The following is a 25,726-nucleotide window of genomic DNA, read 5'->3' as shown; positions in this document are numbered from 1 at the left end:
CATGTTGCCCCGGCAACCCCCAACAACCCCTATTAACCGTATCCTAATAACGGGACAACGTACAATGACCAATTATCCTACCCAGTTTGACTGTGGGAGGAAACCAGAGCACATGGGGAAAACGTATATTCCATAGGGCGGTACGGATGGCACTGGAGTTGAACTCTGAACTTTAACAGCCCAAACTGTAATAGTATTGTGTAACCGCTAAGATAGCATGGCACCCAATATACTGGCATTGGAGAGGGTCCAAAGGTGGTTTATAGGAATGATCCCAGGAATAACAGAATTAATGTATGAGGAGCATTTGATGGCTATGGGCCTACACTCTCTGGAGTTTATAAGAACGAGGGAGGACCTCTTTCAAATCTATCGAATATTAAAACACCTAGATAGAATGGATGTGGAGAGAATGATTCCCATAGTGGGGAATGCAGGACCAGAGGGAACAGCCTCGAAATAGAGGGACATAATTTAGAACAGAGATGAGGAGGAATTTCTTTAGCGAGGGAGTTGTGAATCTACGGTATTCAATGCCACATTGAAGGCCTGAGAAGGCCAAGACATTGATATTTAAAGTGGAAGTTGATAGTTTCTTAATTAGTCAGGGTGTCAAAAGTTACAGGGAGAAGGCAGGAGAATGGGGTCAAGAAGGATAACAAATCATCCCCGATGGAATGGCGGAGCAGACCTAACTCTGCTCCTAAGCCTTATGGTCATATGATACTGCACTGGGGGACCAGCACTGCCTGATCATGATAACTCACAGGACTATACAGCCCGGCTTCTCCCTCAATGCATTGCACAAAAGTAACATTCTCCTGTGTGCCGCTGGCTTGGGAAACTCATTCGAAGCAGCAAAATGGCCGAATGGTCGATGCTGCTGTCTCAGGGCTCCAGCCACCCAAGTTCGAACCCGACCATTGGTGCTGTCTGTGTGGAGTTTGCACGTTCTCTCAGTGGGTGTCTGGTGTCCTTCCACAGTCCAAAAACAGGTTGGTGGATTAACTGGCGACTGAAAATAAATCTTTAATGTAGTTGAATGGCAAAAAGAATAAAAGGGAAAGTTTTGGGTGTAGATGGGAGAGAGTAATCTTCACAGTTAGCAGGAAAGAAGGAAATGGGGAATGGGACTAATGGGATGGCTCACTTTAGACCTGATGTACTTTCCCTTTGTTGTCAGTGTGATCTGACCACAGTACAAAGGGACAGAAGTTTTCAAAACCAAAAATAAAAGCTCTGGGCTTGATAGGCTATGGCTTGGGAGTAGCAAATTCAAAATTGAATCAGTGGGGGTTATGGGCTTGAAACTGGAGCACAAAGTCAGCTTCACCACGACAGTGACGGTATGCCACCTAGCTAGGTACGGCGAACATCACAAAACCAGGCAGTCGGATTTTGGATACATTGCTACTTTTGGGATTTTGCCACACTTCTGTCCCCTTAACACCCATTACAGCTCACATGAACTCTGCTTTAGGAGGCTCAGGGGCAGCATAATTCAAGGTGTGTCTACTGTTGAGCAGAGACCGTGACTCCTGACCAGGATGAAGGATTTCAGTTCTCTGGATGGGCTGGGATTGTTCTCTCTGGAGCAGAGAAGGCTGCAGGACAGTGTATCCATCCAGACTCATCGAGGCTCTTGGCTGAGTGAACAGCAAGAGAACGCATCTTATGCAGAAGGCAGCAAACCACAAGATGATCAGGAAAAAGATTCAGGGTGGCAAGGAATCTTAACCACTGTTGAAGCAATGAGGTGTCATTTTCAAGAGAGAACGTCAGAGCATTGGGGAAAGTGGGGAATGGGATGACTGATTACTTCAACTGACAGCTGGCAAGGGCTACAGAGGTCCATGGCCCCTTCCTTCATAGATCTGATTTGTGCTGAGCTGTTCTACTGTTAGTGCACAGTCCCAGATGCAAACATAAAAACAAGATGGGGACACTAGCCCCCTAAGAAGCACTTTCGTGAGGAGCTTTAAGTCCATTGTGGGACATGGGCCACTGAAGATTATAGATACAACAAACAGTTAGGCAGATGAATGGTACATTGACCTCTTATTGCAAGAGAAAGTGAGTACAAGAATATTCAGTTATATCAGAGACCTTGTGAGGCTGCCCTAAGGATAAAGATCTATCCTGTAGTTAAGGACAGGTGGATCTCAGCAGATCACCGGATTGAGTCCCGGGATGGGGCACTTGCTCTCTGAGGAGACCTTATGCAGGCTAGAGGTTAGAAACAACCTCATTAAAAAGTCATAATTCTTACAGAGCTTGACAGGCCCGACGTAAGGCTGTTGCTTCCTTTAGTTTCGGTATCATGTCTCAACAACTAGTGACACAGGTCTAAAGTGTAAGGTCGGGCATTCATTCTGCAAACCTTGCACCTCTGTACCATTCTTGACAGAAGACACATGATGCAAACTGCAAAGATATAAGCCCCAGGATATTTACACAGTAAATTTAAATCCAGCCAAACACATTATCACTAGGGTGGATAGCTAATTAACTAGAAATAGACTCTATTAGTGTAGAAATAAGTACCAGCTAAATTTATTAATTGTGACACTCAGCTAATCTCCTTACCTTTTAATCGCATTTGCAGACACTATAGATGAGCTTCACTGGTTCTAATTAACCTTGTGTGAAGCAAACTTTTTATTTTTTGCTGCGTTTTTATAAGCCTGTAGTTTATTATATCTTTCCAAAACACCATGCAACCCTGTAAATTATATTCTGTACCTGAACGTTTGGCTTTGTCAACGCTCTAATTCCCGGCCATCTGCTTTGAGATCACGCCCCCTTGTGGTTACCAAAAGAGGTACTGAAGCGGGAAGGATGAAGAAAATCCACCCTCGACACATTTGCAAGAGAAAATGTAAAATGGGGAAGTTGCCTGTTGTGAAAGGGCGAAGACCAATCAGAACAAACTCCAGGTTTTATTTAGAGAGAATTATTTTTTTTAAATTGTGTGTTTTTTTTCAGAAATGTTCCAAAGCGTTTCATAGGATATCACTTTTTATTTTATACATGGGCTACCAAGAAGTACCAGTGTTTTTGATAACCCAGGTGATGAAGTGTACGGGCGATACAGGGAGTGTTTCAGTTAGTGCACAGGGAGAGCTGTACAACGATTAAAGTCACACACAGGCAGTGGTTTTGATAATGAATGTGTGGCTCAGGCAGTGCAGGATGCATTATGTGGCGGGGGCTGAAATGAGTGAGCAGGGTGGGTAGCTATGTGTAATGTTGCAAAAGGGAGCAGTGAATAGCGACCAGCCTGCTGAACAGGGGAACAGTGAGTTACAGAGGGGAAGTTATATATTCCCAGTCGTCTGCTGCAAGGGATTGGTGGTGGTGGGGGGGGGGGGGGCGACTGCAAAAGGCTATTGCACACTGGAAATGTATATTGTGGGCAATGTGTTACGGGGGGGGGGGGGAGTTCTATATTCTCTGTCGTCTGCTGAAAGGAGTAATTGCAAATAGTAGTGTTAAACATTGGAACTGTATATAAGAGCATGAGATATAGGAGCAGAGTTAGGCTATTTGGCCCATTGAGTCCATTTTATCATGGCTGATCCATTTTCCTTCTCAGCCCCATTCTCTTGCCTTCTTCCCCGTATCCCTTCATGCCCTGACCAATCAAGAATCTGTCAACCTCTGCCTTAAATATACATAAGGACTCAGCCTCCACAGCTGCCTGTGACAATGAATTCCACAGATTCACTACACTTTGCCTAACAGGTTCCTCCTCACCTCTGTTCTAAAGGATGGCCTTCTATTCTGAGGTTACATCCTCCGGTCTTAGACCCTCCCACCATAAGAATCATTCTCTTCACATTGACACGCTACCAAGGCCTTTCACCATTTGGTAGGTTTCAATTAGGTCGCCCCTCATTCTCCGAATTCCAATCTTCATATGACATGTTGTTTAATTCTGGAATAATTCTCGTGAACCTCCTTTGAATCCTGTCCAGTTTCGGCTTATCCTTTCTCAGATGAGGGGCCCAAATCTGCTCACAATACTCCAAGTGAGGCCTCACTAATGCTTTATAAAGTCTCAACATCACACTCTTGCTTTTATATTCTAGTCCTCTTGAAATGAATGCTAACATTGCATTTGCCTTCCTCACCAGCTCAACCTTGCAAACTAACCTTTAGGGAATCCTGCACATGCACTCCCAAATCCCTCTGCGCCTCAGATTTTTGTAGTTTTTCTCCATTCAGAAAATGTCAACCCTTTCAGTTCTTCTACCAAAGTGCATGACTTCCCGACGTTGTATTCCATCTGCAACTTCGTTACACATTCTGTCTGAGCCCTTCTGTAGCCTCTCTACTTCCTCAAAACTACCTGCCCCTCCACCTACCTTTGTATCGTCCACACACTTTGCAACAAAGCCCTCAATTCCATGCAGTGGGCGTTGTGTTGCATTGGGAGAATTGCAACAGCAAGCAGAGTGAGGTGTTTAAAGTGAGCACTATGTTGCACGGACACAAAGTATTTGGTGAGCAATGCGTTGCACAAGAGTAGTGAGTGGTGTATGGCACGAGGGAGGTTTGTATAGTGAACGTGGGAGATATAGAGTGGTGACATACAGGGGTTCTGTATGTATTGAATGTGGAGTTTGGTTTCAGGAATGATGCAGCATGGTGCATTACACAGAACGTTCAACAGGTGCTCCCTTCACAAGTAAGTGTTTCATTGATCTCCCCACCCTTTTACCCCTTCCAGCAAATGCAGGAGTGTTTCTTTTCTCCAAGCCAAAAAGAAAAGCTCCAGGGGGATCTGAACAGGTCAGACAACATCTGTAGAGAGAAATGGATAGCCGGCATTTTGGGTCGAGATCCTTCATCTGACTGATAGAGTGAAGGCCAAATGGCCGACATAGACTGGTGGGGACAGGGCGGGGGGGGGGGGGTGGTGCGAGGGTTGCCGACAGGTGGATTCAGGTGAGGAAATAAATATCTAACACGATTCCCTCCCCCAAATGACTCCATTAGCCCCTCCTCAGTTGACCGTGAATTCCCCTCCACGGATACCGCTCGACCTGCTGGGATCCTCCAAAAGCTCATCTGTTGCTCCAGATTCCAGCATCCTGTACCTTTGTTCTGCTGTCCTTCCCTCTCCACTATCAATGACTGTCTATATGTCCATCTGATCCTCACACCACCTCACTCCCATACCTGTTGAAGGTTTTGCAGGGAAGCACATAGACATTGTGGAACTCAGCCATCCACAATGGAATGCACACTGTGTCAGGCTGACAGCTCTCACACAGGGAGGCCTGGCTCAGCAAACTGGAAGCAAATTCTGCCAAGACTCCAGCTCTCGGGTGCTGTCCATGACAGATAAGGAAGCAAGTGTCATATATGGGTAAGGTGCTTTGCTGGGCTCCATTACTAAGCATAAGACCATAAGATATAGGAGCAGAATTAGGCCATTTGCCCCATTGAGTCTGCCCTATCACGGCTGCTCCATTTTTCCTCTCAGCCCCAGTCTCCTGCTTTCTCCCCATATCTCTTCATGCCCTGACTGATCAAGAATCTATCGTCCTCTGCCTTAAATATACATAAAGACTTGGCCTCCACAGCTGCCTGTGGCAAAGAATTCTACAGATTCACCACTCTCTGGCTAATGAAATTCCTCCTCATCTCCGTTCTAAAAGGACGCCCCTCTATTCTGAGGCTGTGTCCTCTGGTCTTAGACTCTCCCACCACAGGAAACATCCTCTCCACATCCGCTCTATCAAGGCCTTTCACCATTCGATAGGCGGACAGCCTGCCACCACTCGGTGTCGAGCTGCACATGAGAAATGGCTGTTGACCTGATGGGAGCGGGAGGGGGTGGCCATTTTGAAACCCTCACTCCCGTGAACACAGCCAGCAGGGGAAAGGCACAAGCGCAGCACTGGGGATCACAAAATTAATCCTGCTGTCATTTCATTTAAATTAATAGTGACAAAGAGAGTGGCTTGTCAGGTGTAATAAAAGAGAAAGACAGGATCTCATTTCAGAACAAGCTGTGGTTGAAATGCTATCCGAAGCAGAAGCCGATTATGTTTCTACACTGTTGGAATTCACCGAGTCACACGATGGTGTAAATCCCTCTTTGCAAAGCAGCTGCAGTTTAACATATCCGTTAGAAAAATCTGCTACTTAAGTAAATGACTGTAGTTATGATGTGAAATTAATGGGGTCTCTGAACAAAGAGCCTGGCACACCACAGAGCTCAGGAGCAATCAATCAACGCAGTAAACTGCAAACATTTGCAAGCATTACCATTTGAGCTTCATCGTTCCTTTGCAAGGAGCTGCCAGGGGATTTGTCATTGCTCAGCGTTCGCTGGGCCTGCAAGGCAGCCAGCTCCTTCTTCAGAATCATCAAGTTCTGTAAGGCTTCTTCTTGGCTGGTTCCTGTCGGCGCCACAGGATAAGATATTAGCAAATGAGATCCAAAAGGAGACGACCACAGCTTATTTTCAACACCCCCCCCCCCCCCACCACCACACTCCTTCCACCTCAACTCCTGCATTTCAGGTCCAGATCTCAAGCAATCTCACGGCTGGTGTGCAGGAGCAAGATTTTTAAAAAATCTTTCAAATCAAGTGCTTCCAAGCAGAGGAGGGAAGCTGGAATGCAAAACAAAAACTGTCCTTTAAAACGGACGTGTTTGGAAAATGGGAAACAGAAAATAAGAGGATGAGAGAAAGAATACGGTGGGAGCAAGACAGGGGCTGGAGTAATAGAAACCAGCAGAAAATTCGAGAGATACATGCAGAATCAAAGAGAGAGAGAGAAATCATAGCTTTGATTCCATTGTTAATATTACGGAGCAACACACACACAGTGCTGGAGGAACTCAGCAGGTCAGGTAGCATCTGTGGAAAGGAATAAACAGTTGACCTTTCTGGCTGAAACCCTTCTTTGGGACTGAGAAGAAAGGGGGGGAAGATGCCAGAATAAAAAGGTGGGAGGAGGAGGGGAGGCGAGCTGGAAGGTAATGGGTGAAGCCAGGTGGGTGGGGAAGGTCAAGGGCTGGAGAAGAAGGGATCTGATCGGAGAGGAGAGTGGGCCACAGGAGAAAGCGAAGGAGCAGCGGACCTGGGGGGGGGGGGGAGTGAATAACAGGTGAGAAGAGGTAAAAGGTCAAAGTGGGGACTAGAGGAAGATGGACGTACGATTTAAAGTAAAATAAATGGATTTTGGTCTCTTGAGTGAATGTAAGAGAGGCAGGGGATAAATACTAAGATGGATGGAGACACAGACTTACCTAGACCTATTGAGAGGACAGACTATCATCATTCCAATAAACCTCAGAGTCTGAGTGATCGTCCCTTCATCACTCGGCTTGGGTGACCTGCTCCCATCAGTCACACTGATCTACGCTGGCTTCCGACGAACTCTTCTTAAATTGCTGTATTGGCTTTTAAGTCCTCCCAATGCAACAACTTTAAAAGAGCACGTCGCTTAATCAGAAGCCAGTGTAGATCAGCAAGCTACGGGGCAGTGTGACTGATGGGAATAAGTCAACCAAGCTGAGCTCTGGATCAAACCGAGATCACTGAAAATAGAGTAAGGAAAATCACTCAAGCTTGGAAGTGCAGTAGAATGGTTAGGTTAAGGTATGGATGACAGTCTGTCCTTTCAATGGGTCTACGTGTCTCGGTCCATCCTAGTATATATCGCCAGCCTCTCTTATATTCAGTCAGAGACCAAAGTCCACTTATTTCGAGGAGGCATCTCACCACCACCTTCTGTCAACTGTGGGGAGTTAAATGAGGTGCTAAAGATGGTTCCTAAAAAAAATGGAAGAAATAAGGAAAAGAAATTCTGTCCTCCGATGCTGTTTTGCGGAGTTAGCACATTCTCCCTGCGGCCTCGTTGACCGCCTCTCAGTGCTTTGGTTTCTGCCTTCGTCAAAGCACCTGTGGGCTGGTAGTTCATTGCCTCTGGTGTAGCTGGCATTAAAGGGAATATAAATGATAGGGAAATAAGTGGGGGAGTGGGACTGATGGATTATTCTGAGAGCTAGCATAGACTCGATGGACCCAATGGCCTCCTTCTGTGTCTTAAGGGAAGAATGAAGTGAATTTATTTGCTTCATTATTCACTATTTTTCTCAATACCTTCAGCTGCTAAGACCCTAATATCTGGATTTTCCTCCCTGAGCCTCTTCAACATGACACTTCCCTATTCCCTTCCAGGACAGTCCTTAATGCTTAAATTAAAAATAGAAAACTCAGCAGGGTAGCTGAGGCGTGGACTCAACGGAGGAAGGGTTCCATGTGATGGCTCATCACTGCATGAAGGAGAAGACCGCTGGTCCATGGCCGAACTCAGCAAGGATAACAGAACAGGCGCTCTGGCCACGTTGTGATGCTGAACCAATTAAACTATTAACTAATTGCCAAACTAAACTAATCCCTTTTGCCTACATAATGTCCACGACCCTCCATTCTCCGCAAATAATGTGCCCAAGAGCCTCTGGCTCCCAGACCACGCCTGATAGTGCATTCGAGGCACATACCGCCCACTGTGTAAACAACTTGTCCCACAAATCTCCTTTGAACCTCTCCCCTCTCTTCTTAAATGCATGCCTGCTGCTGCAAGGCATTTGAACTTTTTGATAGATACTGCCTGCCTACTCTATCTGCACCTCTCGTAACCTTTAATCAGATCTCTCCTCAGCCACTGGTGCTCTTCAGAGAACAGCCGAAAGTTTGTCCAACCTCTCCTTAAAGCACACGCCCGCTAAGCCAGGCTGCGCCCCGGTGTAGCAACACGCACAAGATGCTGAGGGATCTCAGCCTGTCAGGCAGCGTCTATGGAAATGAACAAACAATCAACGTTTCGGGCCAAGACCCTTCATCCTGGTATATCTCTTCTGCCCCGTCTTCACAGCCCCCTCGTCCTTTCCGTGATGGGATGACCAGAACTGAATGCAATTCTCCAGATGTGTTAAAAAGCTGCGGCATAACTTCCTGGCTCTTGAACCTCCACTCCTCAACTAATAGATGCAAGCATGCCATTTGTCTTCTTTACCACCCTGTGATAGCCAAAAGCACTTCCATGGTGAAAGATCTGACCATGGAGTAGGTATATTCAACCATCAGGAGTAGGCTCTTCCGCTCAGTGAGTCCACACCAAACATCAAGCGCCCATTTTTGCGTTACCACCATCCTATCTTAACGCATTATATTTTTTCCGCATGCCCACTGACTCTCCACTAGATTCTGCCGTTCAAAGGCTATAGATCTAAAGATTGGCTTTATGCATCAGATGTAGATTGAAATATCAAAGCATACAGGGAAATAGACAATAGGTGCAGGAGTAGGCCATTCGGCCTTTCTAGCCAGCACCGCCATTCACTGTGATCACGGCTGATCATCCACCATCAGTACCCCGTTCCTGCCTTCTCCCCATATCCCTTGGCTCCGCTATCTTTAAGAGCTCCATCTAATTCTTTCTTGAAAGCATCCAGAGAATTGGCCTCCACTGCCTTCTGAGGCAGAGCATTCCACAGATCCACAACTCTCTGGGTGAAAAAGTTTTTCCTGAACTCAGTTCTAAATGGCCTACCCCTTATTCTTAAACTGTGGCCTCTGGTTCTGGACTCCCCCATCATTGGGAACATGTTTCCTGCCTCTAGCGTGTCCAATCCCTTAATAATCTTATATGTTTCAATCAGATCCCCTCTCATCCTTCTATGCGCCATTTGCGTCAATGACCATCACAATCTGAGGATGTGCTGGTGCTTGCCCACAACTTACTAACCCCTTGGAATGTGGGAGGAAACTGGAACACCCAGAGGAAACCTATGTGGTCGTGGGAGAGCATACAGATTCCTTGCGGAGAGCACTGGCCCAGGTTTCAGAGCTTTGTTACTTCAAACTGCTATGTTACTGTGCCACTCCAGATTAACACATTAAACTAGTAAATACCACTCACCCACACATTAGAGGTCATTTACTGTGTGGTGTTTTAATTTTGGAATGCGTGAGGAGCCATATCCAGCCACAAGGAGAACCTGCAAACTCCACATAGACAGCACCAGGTTGAACGTGGATCTCTGGAGCCCTTGGGGCAGTGGGATGGATGTGGGGGGAGGGATGAAATCGTTGGGTGGGGTTTTCAGTCGTAATTTTGGAAAAAACAGCTTAGCAACTCTGACTCCCAGATACAGGACTCTTACTCAGCGCTATGCTCCAGGCTCACACAAGGACAAGGCCCACTTTTATGTGCAGGAGGGTGGCAGAGCTTTATGGGATTGTAGACCAGCAATTGGCTTTGGATGAGGAGGATAAGAAATGGACAGAGGGGCCCGTGGGAGTAGCAGCTTCCCCAAAGAGGGAGAGAAATTACAACCAGAGGCAGAAAGGGGAGGCATCAGCTGAGATTTGCTGTGAGATCGTAGTAAGGGGCTGCAGGTAAAGCCGATTGGATCGATGTGGTCTTTGCTGAATGATGGCCTGTTTATTATCACAAAAGCAGCACTGACAGGCCCCAGAGATCGGGTAAATCATCCAGTGGCTCGGAGAAATGAAACAGAGTCAGGTGTCAAGACCTTGTTTGAAAGGGTGGGGGTGAAGAGTAGCAGGCTGCTCGAGCTGGAGTGTCGGCTGTGATCTGTACCACTGAAGGCACGGCAAAGGGAAACAGAGAAATGTCTTTTCCTTCCACTTCCAGAGTGAGGGAGGAGTCAGTGCAAAGGTCCACAGAGAAATTATGCAATTTAAACTTGCTTCTGTGATGTACAGTTACCAAACAATCTCGGGACAGGTACAAAATGAATTAGATACAGAATAAACATAATGAGTTCAGTTTCCTTCTAATTTCTCTCTCCCCTGAGGCGCTGGGTTCTGGATGTCACGTTGCAGACAAATCTTGCTGGTTTTCAGATTTTCCGTCATCACTGGGCCCAGGAAGGCGGGTGGGGAAGGCCGGGTATCCCAAGTGATGGCATTAATGAACCCGGAGTCTTGCTGAGGTGAGCAGTGGGTTCACGTTTGCTCAATTCGTGGAGCTCTTGACTGCTACAGACTGTACGGGTCATGCTTGGCTTGGAACGCGTGTCTGTCACACGCTGTGCAAGTCCCAAAATGTTTGTCGGGTCACCTTAATCACAAGACTTTCTTCACTCCGTTCTTCATCAGCTCTGGGACACCTGAGAGTGACGGACTCTGCCTGTGGTGAACACTTATAGCTGTGGCATTGAGTTCAGGCTGAGAACAAGCTTCTACCTCTGAAGGGCACCAGGAACATGGAAACACCAACACCCCCCAAAGGTTGCCCCCAAGTTACTCACTTGTAAACGTTTGGCCATTCCTTCACTGGGGGGTTTAGTCTTTGGAAATCCCTATCTGACTTCACCATGAGCATACTTTCACCAGAAGCTTCAAGGAGTTGCTTCCCCAAGAGCAATTATAGACAGGTAATAAATGCAACACGTTCTAACAAAAAAATTATGCAAAATTCGATGGCCCTGGGAGTTGGGTGTCCTGGGAAAACAGACAGGATAAGTCTGGGAATAGACTTGCCTTTAACCAGGCAAAAAACGATGGATCCAAGTGCCACACACAAAATGCATGAGGAACTCAGCAGGCCAGGCAGCATCTATAGAGAAGAATAAACGGTCGACGTTTCAAGAGTCCTGATGGAAGGTCTCGGCCCGAAACATGGACTGTTCACTCTTTTCCTTAGATGCTGCCTGGCCTGCTGAGTTCCTCCAGCGTTTCGTGTGTGTTGCTCGGACTTGCAGCATCTGCAGAGGTTTCTCTTGTTTAGTGATCCAAGCTCACTGGGAGAAGAGGGGATGGCTACGCTGTGACTGGGCAACAAGCTGAGACTCTGGGCTTGCTGCGAATACGGCCGCTACTTCTAGTGGACTTGCTGAGTGAGCAGGCTTCTGTGAAAGCCGACAGAGACTTACTTGGAGTGTGTGCTTGTTCCAGAGCCCTTATCCTGGTTCGCAACTCAGCCAGGGCTTCACGCTGCCGTTGAATAACCTCCTCATGGCGGTCACCTCTGCACTGTGCAGCGACCATCGCCAGGTCAGAGTTCACCTTATCCTGCAACTAGATATTTGAACTGAGAGATCAACAACGCATTTTGCACTCTGAACTGTGAGAAATCCCGGCGGAAACACCAAGGAAAGGAATAAGAGTTCAGAGTACACCATTTGACAGCAGGATTTCAGTTTTTACTAGAAGCACTCAGCAGATCAGACCTCAGCTATGGAAAAAGCGAATGCATTAATCTTTCCGGTCAGAGACCCTGCATATATGCAGAGATGCTGCCTGACCTGCTATTCGTTCTTCAGAATTTTTACTTTCCTTTCAGATTTCCAGATCTAAAGTTTTTTTTATTTAACTTTTCTTGACCCTTCACCTTTGATTCATTTCACATTTGAGGGTAATTTGTGCTAAAGACTGAATGGTTAATATATGATTTTGGTGCAGAGAGGAGTAGGTCAGATCATTGCAACTGATTTGCAGCCACAGAACTTCCACCGGGAAAACAGCTTGAAACAAGCTTCCATTGGCACAACATAACTTACAGAAGAACTCCATTCTTCGCAACTTTAAAGGGAGGTGGCCAGTTGTAGTGCTCATGGCAGACCAGCAATCCTTCCACTGGCCAGGAAACTGGCTCACAGGTAAGGTCAACGGTGAAATGGCCTTGCACGATCAATGGACTTTCCATCCTCTGATCTGCAGTAGAGCAGCAAGTGAAGGGAATCAAGTAAGTCCTAGGCAGAGGCTGCGTAGGCCAGGCTGTGGAAGACAGAGGTGAGTGATGGGCTAGGGGAAGTGTCAGAGATCAATAACGACTACAAATAAATTGCTGGACATGAGGTCTAGGATGGACGTGTGGAGACAAGGTGGCTAGTTATGAATGAGACGATTGAGAACATCATAGAAACAGGAGTAGGCCATTCAGGCCTGTTTCACCGTTCACAAAGGTCAAAGCTGATCCTTTAACTTCTACACCAGTTTCACCCACCAATCCATCATCTGTGATTCCTTCAAGGCCTAAAAAGTGTTGAATGCACACCAACACTGCACTTCTACAGTTCCCTAGGATATTAAATTTCAAAGATTCACTGCCCTCTGGGTGAAGACATTTCCTCTCATCTCTGATCTGAAGGCCTGACTCTTTACTTTAAGATGATGATACCTGGTTCTGAGGGAAATATAACTCAACGGCTCACTTGCGATCCACTACCCAAAACCTTCTTAACTACCACATCATCTACTAACCCTTTCTCATTACCCAATGCTAGACTTAAAATAGCCTGTTCTTGAACATACTTTCAAGAAATTCATCCACCCTACTATTCCTGCTAGCTTGCTTTGTGCAGTCTCTATGTAGATAAAAGTTCCCCGTAATTATTGCAAGTCTTTCATTCCGATGTTTAATTCCCTGCCTTATGCAGTGCCTCACATTACTGCTCGGGGAATATATGCAATCTCCCACCAGGGTGTTTTGCTCTTTGTTCTTTCTTAGCTCCATCCAAAGTGATTTTAGGAGCCAAGACCCTTCTCCTTTAATGTCTTTATCTCCTTATTTACCACCAGGGCTCTCCTGCTCTTCTTCCGTTGTGTACATTTCTTCTAGATTAAACATCCTGGAATATTCAAATTCTAATCTTGGCCAATTTGCAATTATATCTTTGTGATGCTTTTCAGATCATACCTACTTATCCTATTGGTTTGATTAATTTGCCTGTCTCATTATGATTGCTATTTGCATTCAGATAAAGAGCCTTCCGTTCTGTCTAGTATGGGGGGTGGGAGGTACTGCACAGGACCGAAAGAAGCTGCAGGGGGTTGTAAAGTTAATCAGCTCCATCTTGGGCACTAGCCTACAAAGTACCCAGGACATCTTCGGGGAGCGGTGTCTCAGGAAGGCAGTGTCCACGATTAAGGACGTCCAGCATCCAGCACATGTCCTTCCCTCACTGTTAACATCATGTAGGAGATACAGAAGCCTGAAGGCACACACTCAGCAATTCAGGACCAGCTTCTTCCCCTCTGCCATCCAATTCCTAAATGGACATTGAACCCATGAACACCACCTCACTTTTTTAACGTATATATTATTTCTGTTTTTGCGTGATTTTTAATCTATTCATTATGCGTATACAAGAAGTTATTTATTTTTTTCTCTCTCTTCTATATTATGGTTTGCATTGAACTACAGCTGCTCTGTTAACAAATTTCGCAACACATGCCAGTGATAATATACCTCGTTCTTTCTGTCACTTTTCCCTGCTCTGACCCTGACTGGACGAAAGCTCTGATGTTTGTGAACTCTTGTGAACTGCCTGACGGAGTCGGGATATCGCTTCCCATTTGTTTACACTGCACCTTCACCCTGAGCTTTCTTATTAACTTAAACGATTCCTCACCACTCCCCATGCCCCTACCGCGTGTTAGGTGTTGGACAGCCTAACTCCACTGAAGCCAGAATCGAATGACGATAGCTCCTGTTTCGCCAGTACTGGTGTTCCATAAACTGAAATTCACTCCTCCCACACAGACTTCCAGTCACACATTTAGTTGTCTGATCTTATTAACTCTACGCTAATTTAAAGAAAACTAGTTGAAGTCTCTCCTGTGGTTTGCTTGTTAAGGTTGTTTCTATTCTTTCAGCAGAATCTACATTACTGACCACATCTCTTCATCCTCACTTTATTCCTCGCTAGCTCGAGAAAATGTCCTTATCCGGGCACTGGGGTTTCAGCACACACTTTGGGAGTCACATTCATGGTGGAAAATAGTAGCATCCATTGCCCCGACTTAACTTCAGTTAACTGGTTCTAGCTGGGAGATTGGTCTATTGATCTGATTGCACACAGCTCTCATAATTACCTGGGAGGCTAAAGCTATCACTTTTTTAACACTGCTAATTAAAGTTACAAGGTTAAGAGAATGGAAATTTAATTCTAAATTAAAGCCATACAGTTTTAAAATAGCTTCTCCAGCTGAGGATCTGCCTGTGGTGGATTTCCAGACTTGCTAGGTCCCATTAAGGAATGCCGAGCGGGTCCCAGATGCATTGTGGATGCCGGCCATGTGCGCATGGATACAAGTCTCAGGACTGGCAATCAGTAGAGTGTTACACAAGTAGCGTTTTTTTCTGACCCAGTACGACACCATGGTATGACGTAGCAGTTAGCACGATGTTATCAAAGCCTGGGTGTCAGAGACTGGAGTTCAATTCTGATTGTCATCCATACGGAGTCTGTACGTCCTCCCCATGGAATACGTGGCATTTCCCCAGCAGCTCTGGTTTCCTCCCCATGGGATACGTGGCATTTCCCCAGCAGCTCCGGTTTCCTCCCCATGGGATACGTGGCATTTCCCCAGCAGCTCCGGTTTCCTCCCCATGGGATACGTGGCATTTCCCCAGCAGCTCCGGTTTCCTCTCCATGGGATACGTGGCATTTCCCCAGCAGCTCCGGTTTCCTCCCCATGGGAATATGTGGCATTTCCCCAGCAGCTCCGGTTTCCTCTCCATGGGATATGTGGCATTTCCCCAGCAGCTCCGGTTTCCTCCCCATGGGATACGTGGCATTTCCCCAGCAGCTCTGGTTTCCTCCCCATGGGATACGAGGCATTTCCCCAGCAGCTCCGGTTTCCTCCCCATGGGATACGTGGCATTTCCCCAGCAGCTCCGGTTTCCTCCCCATGGGATACGTGGCATTTCCCCAGCAGCTCCGGTTTCCTCCCCATGGGATACGTGGCATTTCCCCAGCAGCTCCGGTTTCCTCCCAAAGTCCAAAGATGTACTGGGTAGGCTAATGGGCCATTAAATTGTCCCTGGATTAGGTTTGGTTTAAAATCAGGGTTGTCTGGCATTGCTGGAATAGTGAGGGCTGGAAGGGCCCAATTCCACACAGTATCACTAACTAACTAACTAAATAAATAAATACAAACAGACAAGAGGAAATCTGCAGATGCTGGAAATCCAAGCAACACACACAAAATGCTGGAGGAACTCAGCGGGCCAGGCAGCGTCTGTGGAGATCAGCAGGACTGATGAAGCTTCTCGACCTGAAACACCGACTGTGCTCTTTTCCACAGATGCTGCCTGGCCTGCTGAGCTCCTCCAGCACTTTGTGCGTGTTGAATAAGCACACACTCATAGGCAGCATCACATGTACCCAGATGCTCTTCCGTGCATCAGCATGAAGAACTGAAAAGGAAAATTACAGACTTTGTGTAAACCTTAGATACTTCAATCTTCCATCTTCATTCTTTTATTGAATCAGGTGGCTCACAAAACAGCCTGTGATATGTTCCAATTCCTACGCAACATACTGAAGCACTTGGCTATATCATGCTGGCAAAGGGTGACTCACGAAAGTCAATACAAAACCTTTTTGCCTCCAACTGTGCCCGGAGATCTATTATAACTCACTGCCCCAAACTAATTTCTGCAAGCTTACAGAAATGGAGCTGCCAGGGCCAGCAAAGATTAATTGCAGCATTCACCACAAACACCCACACAAAGTTTCTGTAAGAACTGCTCAAGATGCTATGGAAAGCCAATAAGATGGACACAACTTACACGTGAACAATGAATATGACTTCCTGCCCCTGCTGTTCCTGTGATAAAGTTCATCATTTCTGTACAAGTAATGAAGTGAATATTACTTTCCAGTGCTTAATCATGACACCAGAACTGTAAAGGAAGCTGTTGCATGCACAGCAGTAAGTGGGGAACCAGCTTTGTAAAAGGGGACAGTGCAGCTGCGTAGTGGTTAGCACAACGCTGTACAGTACAGACGACCTGGGCTCAATTCCTGTCACAGTCTGTACGGAGTTTGTACGTTCTCCCCGTGACCTGGTTTCCTCTGGGTGCTCCGGTTTCCTCTCACAGTCCAAAGATGTACCAGTTGGAAGGTTAATTGGTCATTGCAAATTGTCCTGTGATTAGGCCAGGGTTAAATCAGGGGATTGCTAGACAACACGGCTTCAAGGACCGTAAGGGTCTATTCTGCACGGTATCACTGTGAATAAAAGCTTGTGTTGATAAACTCATTACTTGTTAAGATAATATCTATAAACTTCCAAAGTCCACTACTCATAACCAGTTGGAACTGGAATTAGTAGTGATAGCTGCAGGACACAATGGGAAGGTGGGGTGAGATTTTTATTCAGGGAGTGCAGCAAGCCAAAGGATCCAGGACAGAAAGTCTGGAGTTTTCCATGATTCCCTCAGGACTTCAGGGAATACTCAGGTTATTACGCAAACACCTCTTCTAATAGAATGTGGAACTCGTGGCCTCATGGAATGGTTAAAGCTATTAGAGGAGATGCCTTTAAGGAAAAGTTTGAGAACTATCAGCAGGGGAATGGAACAGAACAGGAGGAAATGTTGGTGGGAAATAAAACTATCAGATGACATGAGTTCGGTGGAATGACTCATGCTCCTCAGCAGTTGGCCAAAGTGAAAAGCCACTGAGTTTGATAAATAACAGCTGAAGTTAAGAAAACAGAATCAATACCACAACAATGACTGAACTTTAAAATGTAAATATGATACTACCTGCAGCAGAGGTGTGTGACGAGATGAAACTCAGCAGAAGCAAAATACTCCAGGTTCTAAAACCTGACTTGAAAGACGATGGAAACTCTCAGCAGCTCTGGCAGCATCACCGGAGACTTCTGGGATTTCAGGTTTCTTAGCTGGTCAACTTGCCCTGTTATGAGGCGAGGTCGTCGCCGTGAAATGCTGTTGCTGCTTCGCTCTCTACAGATTCTGCCCAACCTGTTCAGTACAGCCGAGTGTCTCGGTTTCAATCCTTGCTCTGTGCCGGCTCGGCCGGCCTCAGGCACTTCAAAGTTAAATTCTGTAGATCCCGGACGTTTCAGTAACGCTGCCTCTGGGACAGTTTTGCTGGAACTTGTGAGAAAAGCAAACCTCACCGTAGTTTAAAAGAATCACAGGGCAAAAGAGCTTACCAGCTACCTCTGACAAGGTTGGTAGAAAAGAAGCTCTTCATCACACCACCTTTTGAAGGGCTTGTGGCCAATATAAACACTAGCACAGAGACAATGGGCTGAACAGGTCTCTTCCTGTGATGTAGAAACCTACACTTTATATATGCAAGTACACATGAAAATAAGGATATATTTCAATTCAAACAGCTGGCCAACACTCCTAGAGCATAGAACTGCCCCTAGGTCTACAATGTTTGTGCCAGACAGGATGCTAAATTCAACTAGATCCTGCACATGATCTACAACTACACCCTCCATCTCCCGAGTGTTCACGTGCCTCTGAAACCCCACTGTCAAACCAGCTTCCTCCACCGTCACTGAAAGCCCATTGCAGGCACCCACCACTCTCCGTGTAAAGAACCTATTCCCTTTCAACTTTCCGCCCGATGGACCATCAATAACTCTCGGAGACGTGAGTCAAGGTAGGCTTTTATCAGCTGGAAGAAAGCACCGTCAGCAGCAAGAGACCGTCACACAACATCCTGGAGACTGAGGGAGGAGCAGTGCCTCCAATCGCCTTTATCCAGGGGTCTGTGGGAGGAGCCACAGGAGCAGTCAGCGGGTATATGTAGTTCACCACACCGTCTCTCACCCTAAGCGCGTGAATTTGACATTCCTACCCTGGGAAAACGATCCTGTCTATCCCACCTTTACCTTTCACAAGTTTGTAAACTTCTGTCAGATCTCCCCACCCCCCGGCCAGAGAAAACAACCCAAGTTTGTCCAACCTTTCCTTATGATTCACACCTCTAACCCAGGCAGCACCTTGGTGAACCTCGTCCTGCAGCCATTTCCAAAGCTGGCGCGTTCTTTCTACAATGGGGGCAGCCAGAATTGCATGAGAGATGCTGGATCCGGCTTAACCAGAGTGTCATATAGCTTCAACCTGATGTCCTGACTCTTACGCTCAACGCCATTCACACAGAAATCCACTGAGCCACACATCCAGTGGGCTGAACTGCTTAAAGAGAATGCTTTATGGTGGATGGACAGGAAGCCAGCATTTGGATAGGTTGGTGAAGGGTGAAAGTGAAACTGAACCCCAGGGAGCAATGAAAAAGAGAAAGAAGCAAACTTCAAAAATTAATTTATAAGTGTAGCTCATTGCAAACTCTGACTGAAACTAGTTCCTGGTATTCAGAGGCCAATGATTTCACTGCAACATGTAGGGTTAGTGGAGCTGTGAGCTTTCCCTCGGCATAGAGCTTATGCTGTCACACCCCGGGTAATAATAATGCACTCTCAGCACGTCTTGCATGCTCCAGGGACTATTATCTGCTCGAACAGCAGCTCCCCTGGCCTTTGTGAAGCTCGATTTGCCAGCGCTTTTGTACTGCGGATTACGGATTGAAAAGGGAGGAAGAGAGAAAAGTCTCGCAATTAGTGAGATCGTGAAACAGCTTACAAAAGGCTGAAGAGAGGAGGGAGGAAGGCCACTGAAAGCGAGGAGGATGAAATAACGAGCAGAACAGTGCAGCGTGAATCTTAAACCACAAGGCTAAAATCTAACTGCGAAGGAGAAAAAAAACCTTTTCCTGTCTGATAATATCTGGTTCGAGAGAGGCAATTTCCTTTTCCGTATAATTAAAGACTCCAGCAGACCCTTGAACCAGTGAATTATCTGTCAGGATAGCACCAGAGTCCAGGACACAGAAGGGCGGTTCTCCGCCTCTCCATTCAGAGTGCAGCCACGGCTTGTAAACAGTTTGTCAGCAGTATGCCCCCCAACCCACAGTCTGCATTAATCCGGGATGGAGAGGGCTGTGTCCTCCAGTCCTCTCTGAATTCTACTGAATACCGATCCATGCAGACGGCCCAACTCCATCCCGGCCACTGCCGAGCAGACGGCCTTCTGCAGAAGGTTAATTTGCTCATCACTGCAGGCCCTTTCTTCCCCTCGCGCTGTCACATATCATGAGGTGGCATTTCCATTTCCGTGATGGAACACCTGCCAGCAGCTCAGCAGGCAACGTGATGAATCAAACAGCTCGAGCTGCTCCGTGGATCAAACCAGCTGAGTTCCTTCTCATCGTCCCCTGACTTTTCCCAGTTTCGTCCCTTCTTTGCGACTGGTGCTGAGCCACGCAGGCCATTTCCACGGAGCCTGAGCACAATCTGTATTTGTATAGTGAATAATCCCAATGCAAGGAGGAGCAGTTCTAAAACAAGTTACTAAAAAGGCTGAAGAAAGAGGTAATGCACACACAAAATGCTGGGGGTACTCAGCAGGCCAGACAGCATCCATGGAAGTGAAAGTACAGTTGATGTTTGGTGCCAAGACCCTTTGGCAGGGCTGGAGAAAGAAAGATGAGGAGTAGATTTAAAAGGTGGGGGTGGGGGAAGAAGGGAAAGATAAACAGAAGGTGATAAGTGAAAGCGGGAGGGGGAGGGATGAAGTGAAGAGCTTGGAAGTTGATTGGTGAGAGATACAGGGCTGGAGAAGGGGGAATCTGATAGGAGAAGACAGAAAGCCATGGAAAAAAGAAAAGGGGGGGGAGGAGCACCAGAGGGAGGCGATGGGCCGACAAGGAGATAAGGTGAGAGAGGAAAAAGGGGATGGGGAATGCAGAAGGGGAGGGGCATCACCGGAAATCTGAAAATCGATGTTCGTGCCATCAGGTTGGGGGCTATCCAGACGGAATATAAGGTGTTGTTCCTCCAACATGAGTGTGGCCTATTTCACCAATCACTTTGTGTTTCTCTCTCTCCTCCCCCCACCTTTTAAATCTACTCCTCATCTTTTTTTTTCCCTCCAGTCCTGCCTAAGGGTCTTGGCCTGAAACGTTGACTGTACTCTTTTCCTTAGAAGCTGCCTGGCCTGCTGAGTTTCTCCAGCATTTTGTGTGCGTTGCTCTGGATTTCCAACGTTTGCAGACTTCCTCTTGTTTTTGAAGAAAGAAGTAGGAGCCTTGTGGTACTGAGGTCTTCGGGGAATTTCGGAATGTATAATATCTGCATACGAAGGTGATGACAACTCAGGGTTCGAGCTTGAAGTTTACTTGTCACGTGTGTATGGAAACATAGAGTGACATGTGTCATTGGCGTTAACAGCCAACACACTCCAGAGTGTGCTGAGGACAACCTCTTTACAGCAGCAACACAGTATCACACACAAAATGGCGGAGGAACTCAGCAGGCCAGGCAGCATCTATGGATAAGAGCAAACAGTCGGCGTTTCAGGTCGAGACTCTTCACCAGAACCTTCACTGCTCGGCAGAATAATGCAGAACACAACAAGCAATAGGAGTAAAAGACAAGCGTTGTTTTATCCTCCCACACAGACACACACAGTCCTTTAAGCCCAGGACAGGCCTCCAGCGGACACAGGCTCAGGCCTGCAGACACCAGTCTTCGACTTACCCAGAGAACACGCTGAGATTTGCAGACTGTCACGTGTAAACAGCCAATATGTAAGCAGCTCAGCGCTACTGGAGTGTTAGGGGACTTGGGAGATTAGAGAGAAAGGCAAGAGGCAAGGAAACACAGATGAGAGTGTTCAAAACATTCAGCAGCATGAAAGCTGCACGTTCACCCACACCACAGGGGTCAGAGCAATCTTCCAAAATGTTCACCTGTTTGCGTTTCAAACTGATTTTTCAATTTGCTCAGTTCTGATTCTATCAGAGAGAACTAATTAGAGAGAGTTTACCAACCGTCAGGGTGAAATATGAACCAGAATGTGAGAGGGAGGCTGATGCACCATCAATAACTCACTCTGAGACGTGAAGGCGAGATATCGGCTTTTATTGACTGGAAGAAGGAACAAGCAGTGAGAGACCACCATGCTACATCCTGGAGACTGAGAGGCCGGGCTCAGGCCTCAATCGCCTTTATACAGGGGTCTGTGGGAGGAGCCACAGGAGCAGTCAGCAGGGGGCATGTCCAGACAGGTATATGTAGTTCACCACAGAGGCTGAAAGCAAAAGAGCAAGGCCAAGCCTGGAGAGATAACATACAGCACAACAGAACCCATCTGGACTCAGAAACGTATTAGGGAGCTCCAACACAAAGTGACACTACTATTGAGGCACAGATAGTAGGTATTTTGGGTGCAAAGAGATCCCACAAACAGCAATCAGAACTTAAGCTGGCCCGGAAGTGCTTTTAGAGTATCGTGTTGATGTAAAAGGCATTGGACAGAACATAGAACAGTACAGACCCTTTGGACCATGAAGATATACCAACCCTTTAACCTACTTTAAGGTCAACTCTTCCTTCCTACATAGCCCTCTGTTTTTCTATTATCCATGTGAGTTTTTTAAATGCCCCTAATGTATCTGCCTCAACCCCCCACCCCTGGTAGTGCGTTCCATGTCTCCACCACTCTCTGCGTGAAGAACTTACTTCTGACACCCCCCCCCAATACTTTCCTGAAATCACCTTAAAATCATCTCCCCTTGTGCTAATCATTTCCTGCCCTGAGAAAAAAGGTCTTGATCTGTGCCCCTTGTCATCTTGTACACCTTAAATCTACATCTTAGGACCTGAACCTGCAGTAATTTGCCTACTACAGTGGATGAGATCTCACTGGCCCTCCACTCAGCCTTGGATCACCTGGACAATAGCAATACCTACGTCAGGCTGTTGTTTATTGATTACAGCTCAGTGTTCAACAGCATCATACCCTCAGTACTAACTAACAAGCTCCAAAACCTGGGCCGCTGTACCTCCCTCTGCAACTGCATCCTTAATTTCCTCATCGGGAGACCACAGTCAATGTGGATTGGAAATAACATCTCCCTCTCTCTGCCAATCAGCGCCAGCGTACCTCAAGGATACCGGCTGAGCCCACTGTTCTACACACACACATCTGTGTGGCTAGGCACAGCTCAAACGTCATCTATATATCTGCTGATGACACAACTATTGTTGGCAGAATCTCAGACGGTGACGAGGAGGCGTACAGGAGTGAGATAGATCAGTTGGTGAGTGGTGTCACAACAGAAAACCTTGCACTCAGCATCAGTAAGACAAAGGAATTGGTTGTGGACTTTAGGAAAGGGAAGTCGAAGGAACACACAGCCATCCTAATCAAGGGATCAGCAGTGGAAAGGGTGAGCAGTTTCAAGTTCCTGACTGTCAACATCTCTGAAGAACTAGACCGGGCTCAACATATTGGTGCAGCTACAAGGAAGGCATGAAAGCGACTATAATTCATTGGGAGCTTGAGGAGAATTTGTATGGCAGCGAAGACAATTGCAAATTGCTACAGCTGTACTGTGGAGAGCATTCTATCTGGTTGCATCACCGTCCGGTATGGAGGGTCACTGCACAGGATTGGAAAAGGCTGCAGAAACTTGTAAACTCCATCAGCTGCTGCAGGGGCACAAACTTCCCCAGCATCGAGGGCACCTTCAAAAGGCGATACCTTCAAAAAGGCGGCATCCATCATTAAGGACCCCCATCACCCAGGACGTGCTCTCTTCTCATTGCTACCACAGAGGAAGAGGTACAGGAGTCTGAAGACACACACACTCAGCTTCTTAACCATAGAACCATATAACAATTACACCATGGAAACAGGCCATCTCGGCCCTTCTACTCTGTGCCAAACGCTTACTCTCACCTAGTCCCACCGACCTGCACTCAGCCCATAACCCTCCATTCCTTTTCTGTCCATATACCTATCCGATTTTACTTTAAATGACAATATCGAACCTGCCTCTACCACTTCTATTGGAAGCTCATTCCACACAGCTACCACTCTCTGAGTAAAGAAATTCCCCCTCGTGTTACCCCTAAACTTTTTCCCCCTAACTCTCAACTCATGTCTTCTTGTTTGAATCTCCCCTACTCTCAATGGAAAAAGCCTATCCATGTCAACTCTTATCTATCCCCCTCATAATTTTAAATACCTCTATCAAGTCCCCCCTCAACCTTCTACGCTCCAAATAATAAAGACCTAACTTGTTCAACTTTCTCTGTAACTTAGGTGCTGAAACCCAGGTAACATTCTGGTAAATCTACTCTGTACTCTCTCTATTTTGTTGACATCTTTCCTATAATTCAGTGACCAGAACTGTACACAATACTCCAAATTTGGCCTCACCATGATCAGATTTCTGAGAGGACTATGAGCCCAGTTAGAATACCCCACTATTTTTATTGCTCTCTTTTCTGCACAAATTCTTATATACATTTCTTATCGTAATTTGTGGTCTTTCAATATTATGCATTGCAATATACCGCCGGCAAAACAGCAACTAACCACGACATATGCCAGTGTTACTAAACCCGATTCTGAAATACAGTCTCTTTCCTTGTCTTTTTGGTGGTGATGTAGCTGGCTGCTTAACGAGCGGAGAGATTGCAAGGAAGTTTGACAACGGATGCTGCGAGGGTATATAGAACTATAGGTACGAGGGCAGACTGCCCAGGCTCTGACGGATCTCCTTGGAACAAAGCAAGCGAATGGAAGGTAACTGAGATGTAGGAGGTCGAGAGCACATAAAGAAAAATATTGCCATAAATAAGCTGCCCTGACAACACATTTCTGAAACCACTAGGGCATAACAAGCAATCCTGGCACCACTGCAGCATCGCCTTAACTGAGCAAGGCCATAACAACACAGTAGTAATAGGTCACGTGCCCATTGTCTCCACTTTCAACCCAGAGTGGTTAGTACGACTGAACCAGCAGCAGATCAGGAGGAAGAGACCGGCAGAGAGATCGGAGGACACAGCGACCTCTTGGCCACGCTGAAGACAAAGCCAGGAGGGATGAAGACCTGTGATACTGGAAGCACTCAGCAGCTGAAGCTGGCGTCTGCGGAGTGAGTAACAGACGATCATCGATGCTGCAGCAGCTGCTGAGTGACCCCAGGATTGCTCTTTGCTCACACGTTCCAGCACCTGAAATGCTCGTCCGAGACTCTACAAGGGGCTCTGGGCGACCCCCTTGCATCGTGCTAACATTCAGCGATGAGAGAAGACGTCACCATATCTGTAAGGAAAAACTTTTTCCTTCTAACGTGGCTCCTGATTGAAAAGCTATTAAAATGCAGGTCTGGTCTCTGATACGCACCAGTCTGGACATTATCATCACTGCAACAGCAGGAAGTCATCCAACCAAGCCATGCTCGTTCTTTCTGATGTCTTTTTTAAACCTTTACAGAAATTGACTTGCCCATCAAGAGCTGCCTGAGGGGAAAATATGTTGGGATTCTTCTTTGCTTTCATTGTTGCTTGATTATTATCCATTCCTGGAACTAAATTAAAGTATCTGCTCCTTTTCCTATTGCTCTTCTTACACATCAGGCATAAAAAATGACCAGGAGAGGCTCAATCCAGTATTTACAGAATGCATGGTACAAAATCACCTCCAGCTGCAAACCTCAGTTTGACCCCTGAGTGAGTGTGATTGGAAGAATGTCACACTCCGACAGTGTGTACCAGCTTTCTAGGCTGAGGGAAACGGTCATGGTAGAACACAAGGACTTCTACCCTGCACCAAGCACGCCATACCTGACCTCAGAGCACTTGCTGGCCTCTGCAGAGGGAACATTACACTGTATCTCGTTCCTTCGTTATGTGCCTTGTCGTATGACGTGGGTGATCATGGTCTTTTCATGACCGTGACCATTCTTGGCAAATTTTTCTGCTGAAGTAGCTTGCCACCATCTTCTTCTGGGCAGCGTTTTCACAGGACGGGTGATCCAGTCATTATCAACTCTCTTCAGACTCTGTCGGCCTGGCATCAGTGGTCGCACAATCAGG

The 25,726-nt window shown here is 46.6% G+C and overlaps 1 protein-coding gene across 6 annotated transcripts in view; it reads right to left on the bottom strand.

Moving 5' to 3' along the window:
* Nucleotides 1-25,726, bottom strand: part of fhad1 (forkhead-associated (FHA) phosphopeptide binding domain 1) — a 143,176-nt gene that overhangs the window by 39,228 nt on the left and 78,222 nt on the right. For 5 of the 6 annotated variants that reach the window (XM_059951875.1, XM_059951873.1, XM_059951876.1 and 2 more), the window contains 2 exons: nt 11,929-12,073; nt 6,280-6,413 (listed from right to left, as the gene is read on the bottom strand). The exons of the other annotated variant lie outside the window; for it this stretch is intronic. In XM_059951875.1, the coding sequence (XP_059807858.1) occupies nt 6,280-6,413; nt 11,929-12,073 (279 nt within the window). The remainder of the gene's footprint in view (nt 1-6,279; nt 6,414-11,928; nt 12,074-25,726) is intronic. 6 annotated transcript variants of the gene reach the window in all.

The sequence above is a fragment of the Hypanus sabinus genome, chromosome 27 (genome assembly GCF_030144855.1).
Source record: "Hypanus sabinus isolate sHypSab1 chromosome 27, sHypSab1.hap1, whole genome shotgun sequence".
Classification (NCBI taxonomy): domain Eukaryota; kingdom Metazoa; phylum Chordata; class Chondrichthyes; order Myliobatiformes; family Dasyatidae; genus Hypanus; species Hypanus sabinus.
The sequence above is the reverse complement of the archived record's forward strand: the minus strand, read 5'-3'. Positions and strand labels throughout refer to the sequence as shown.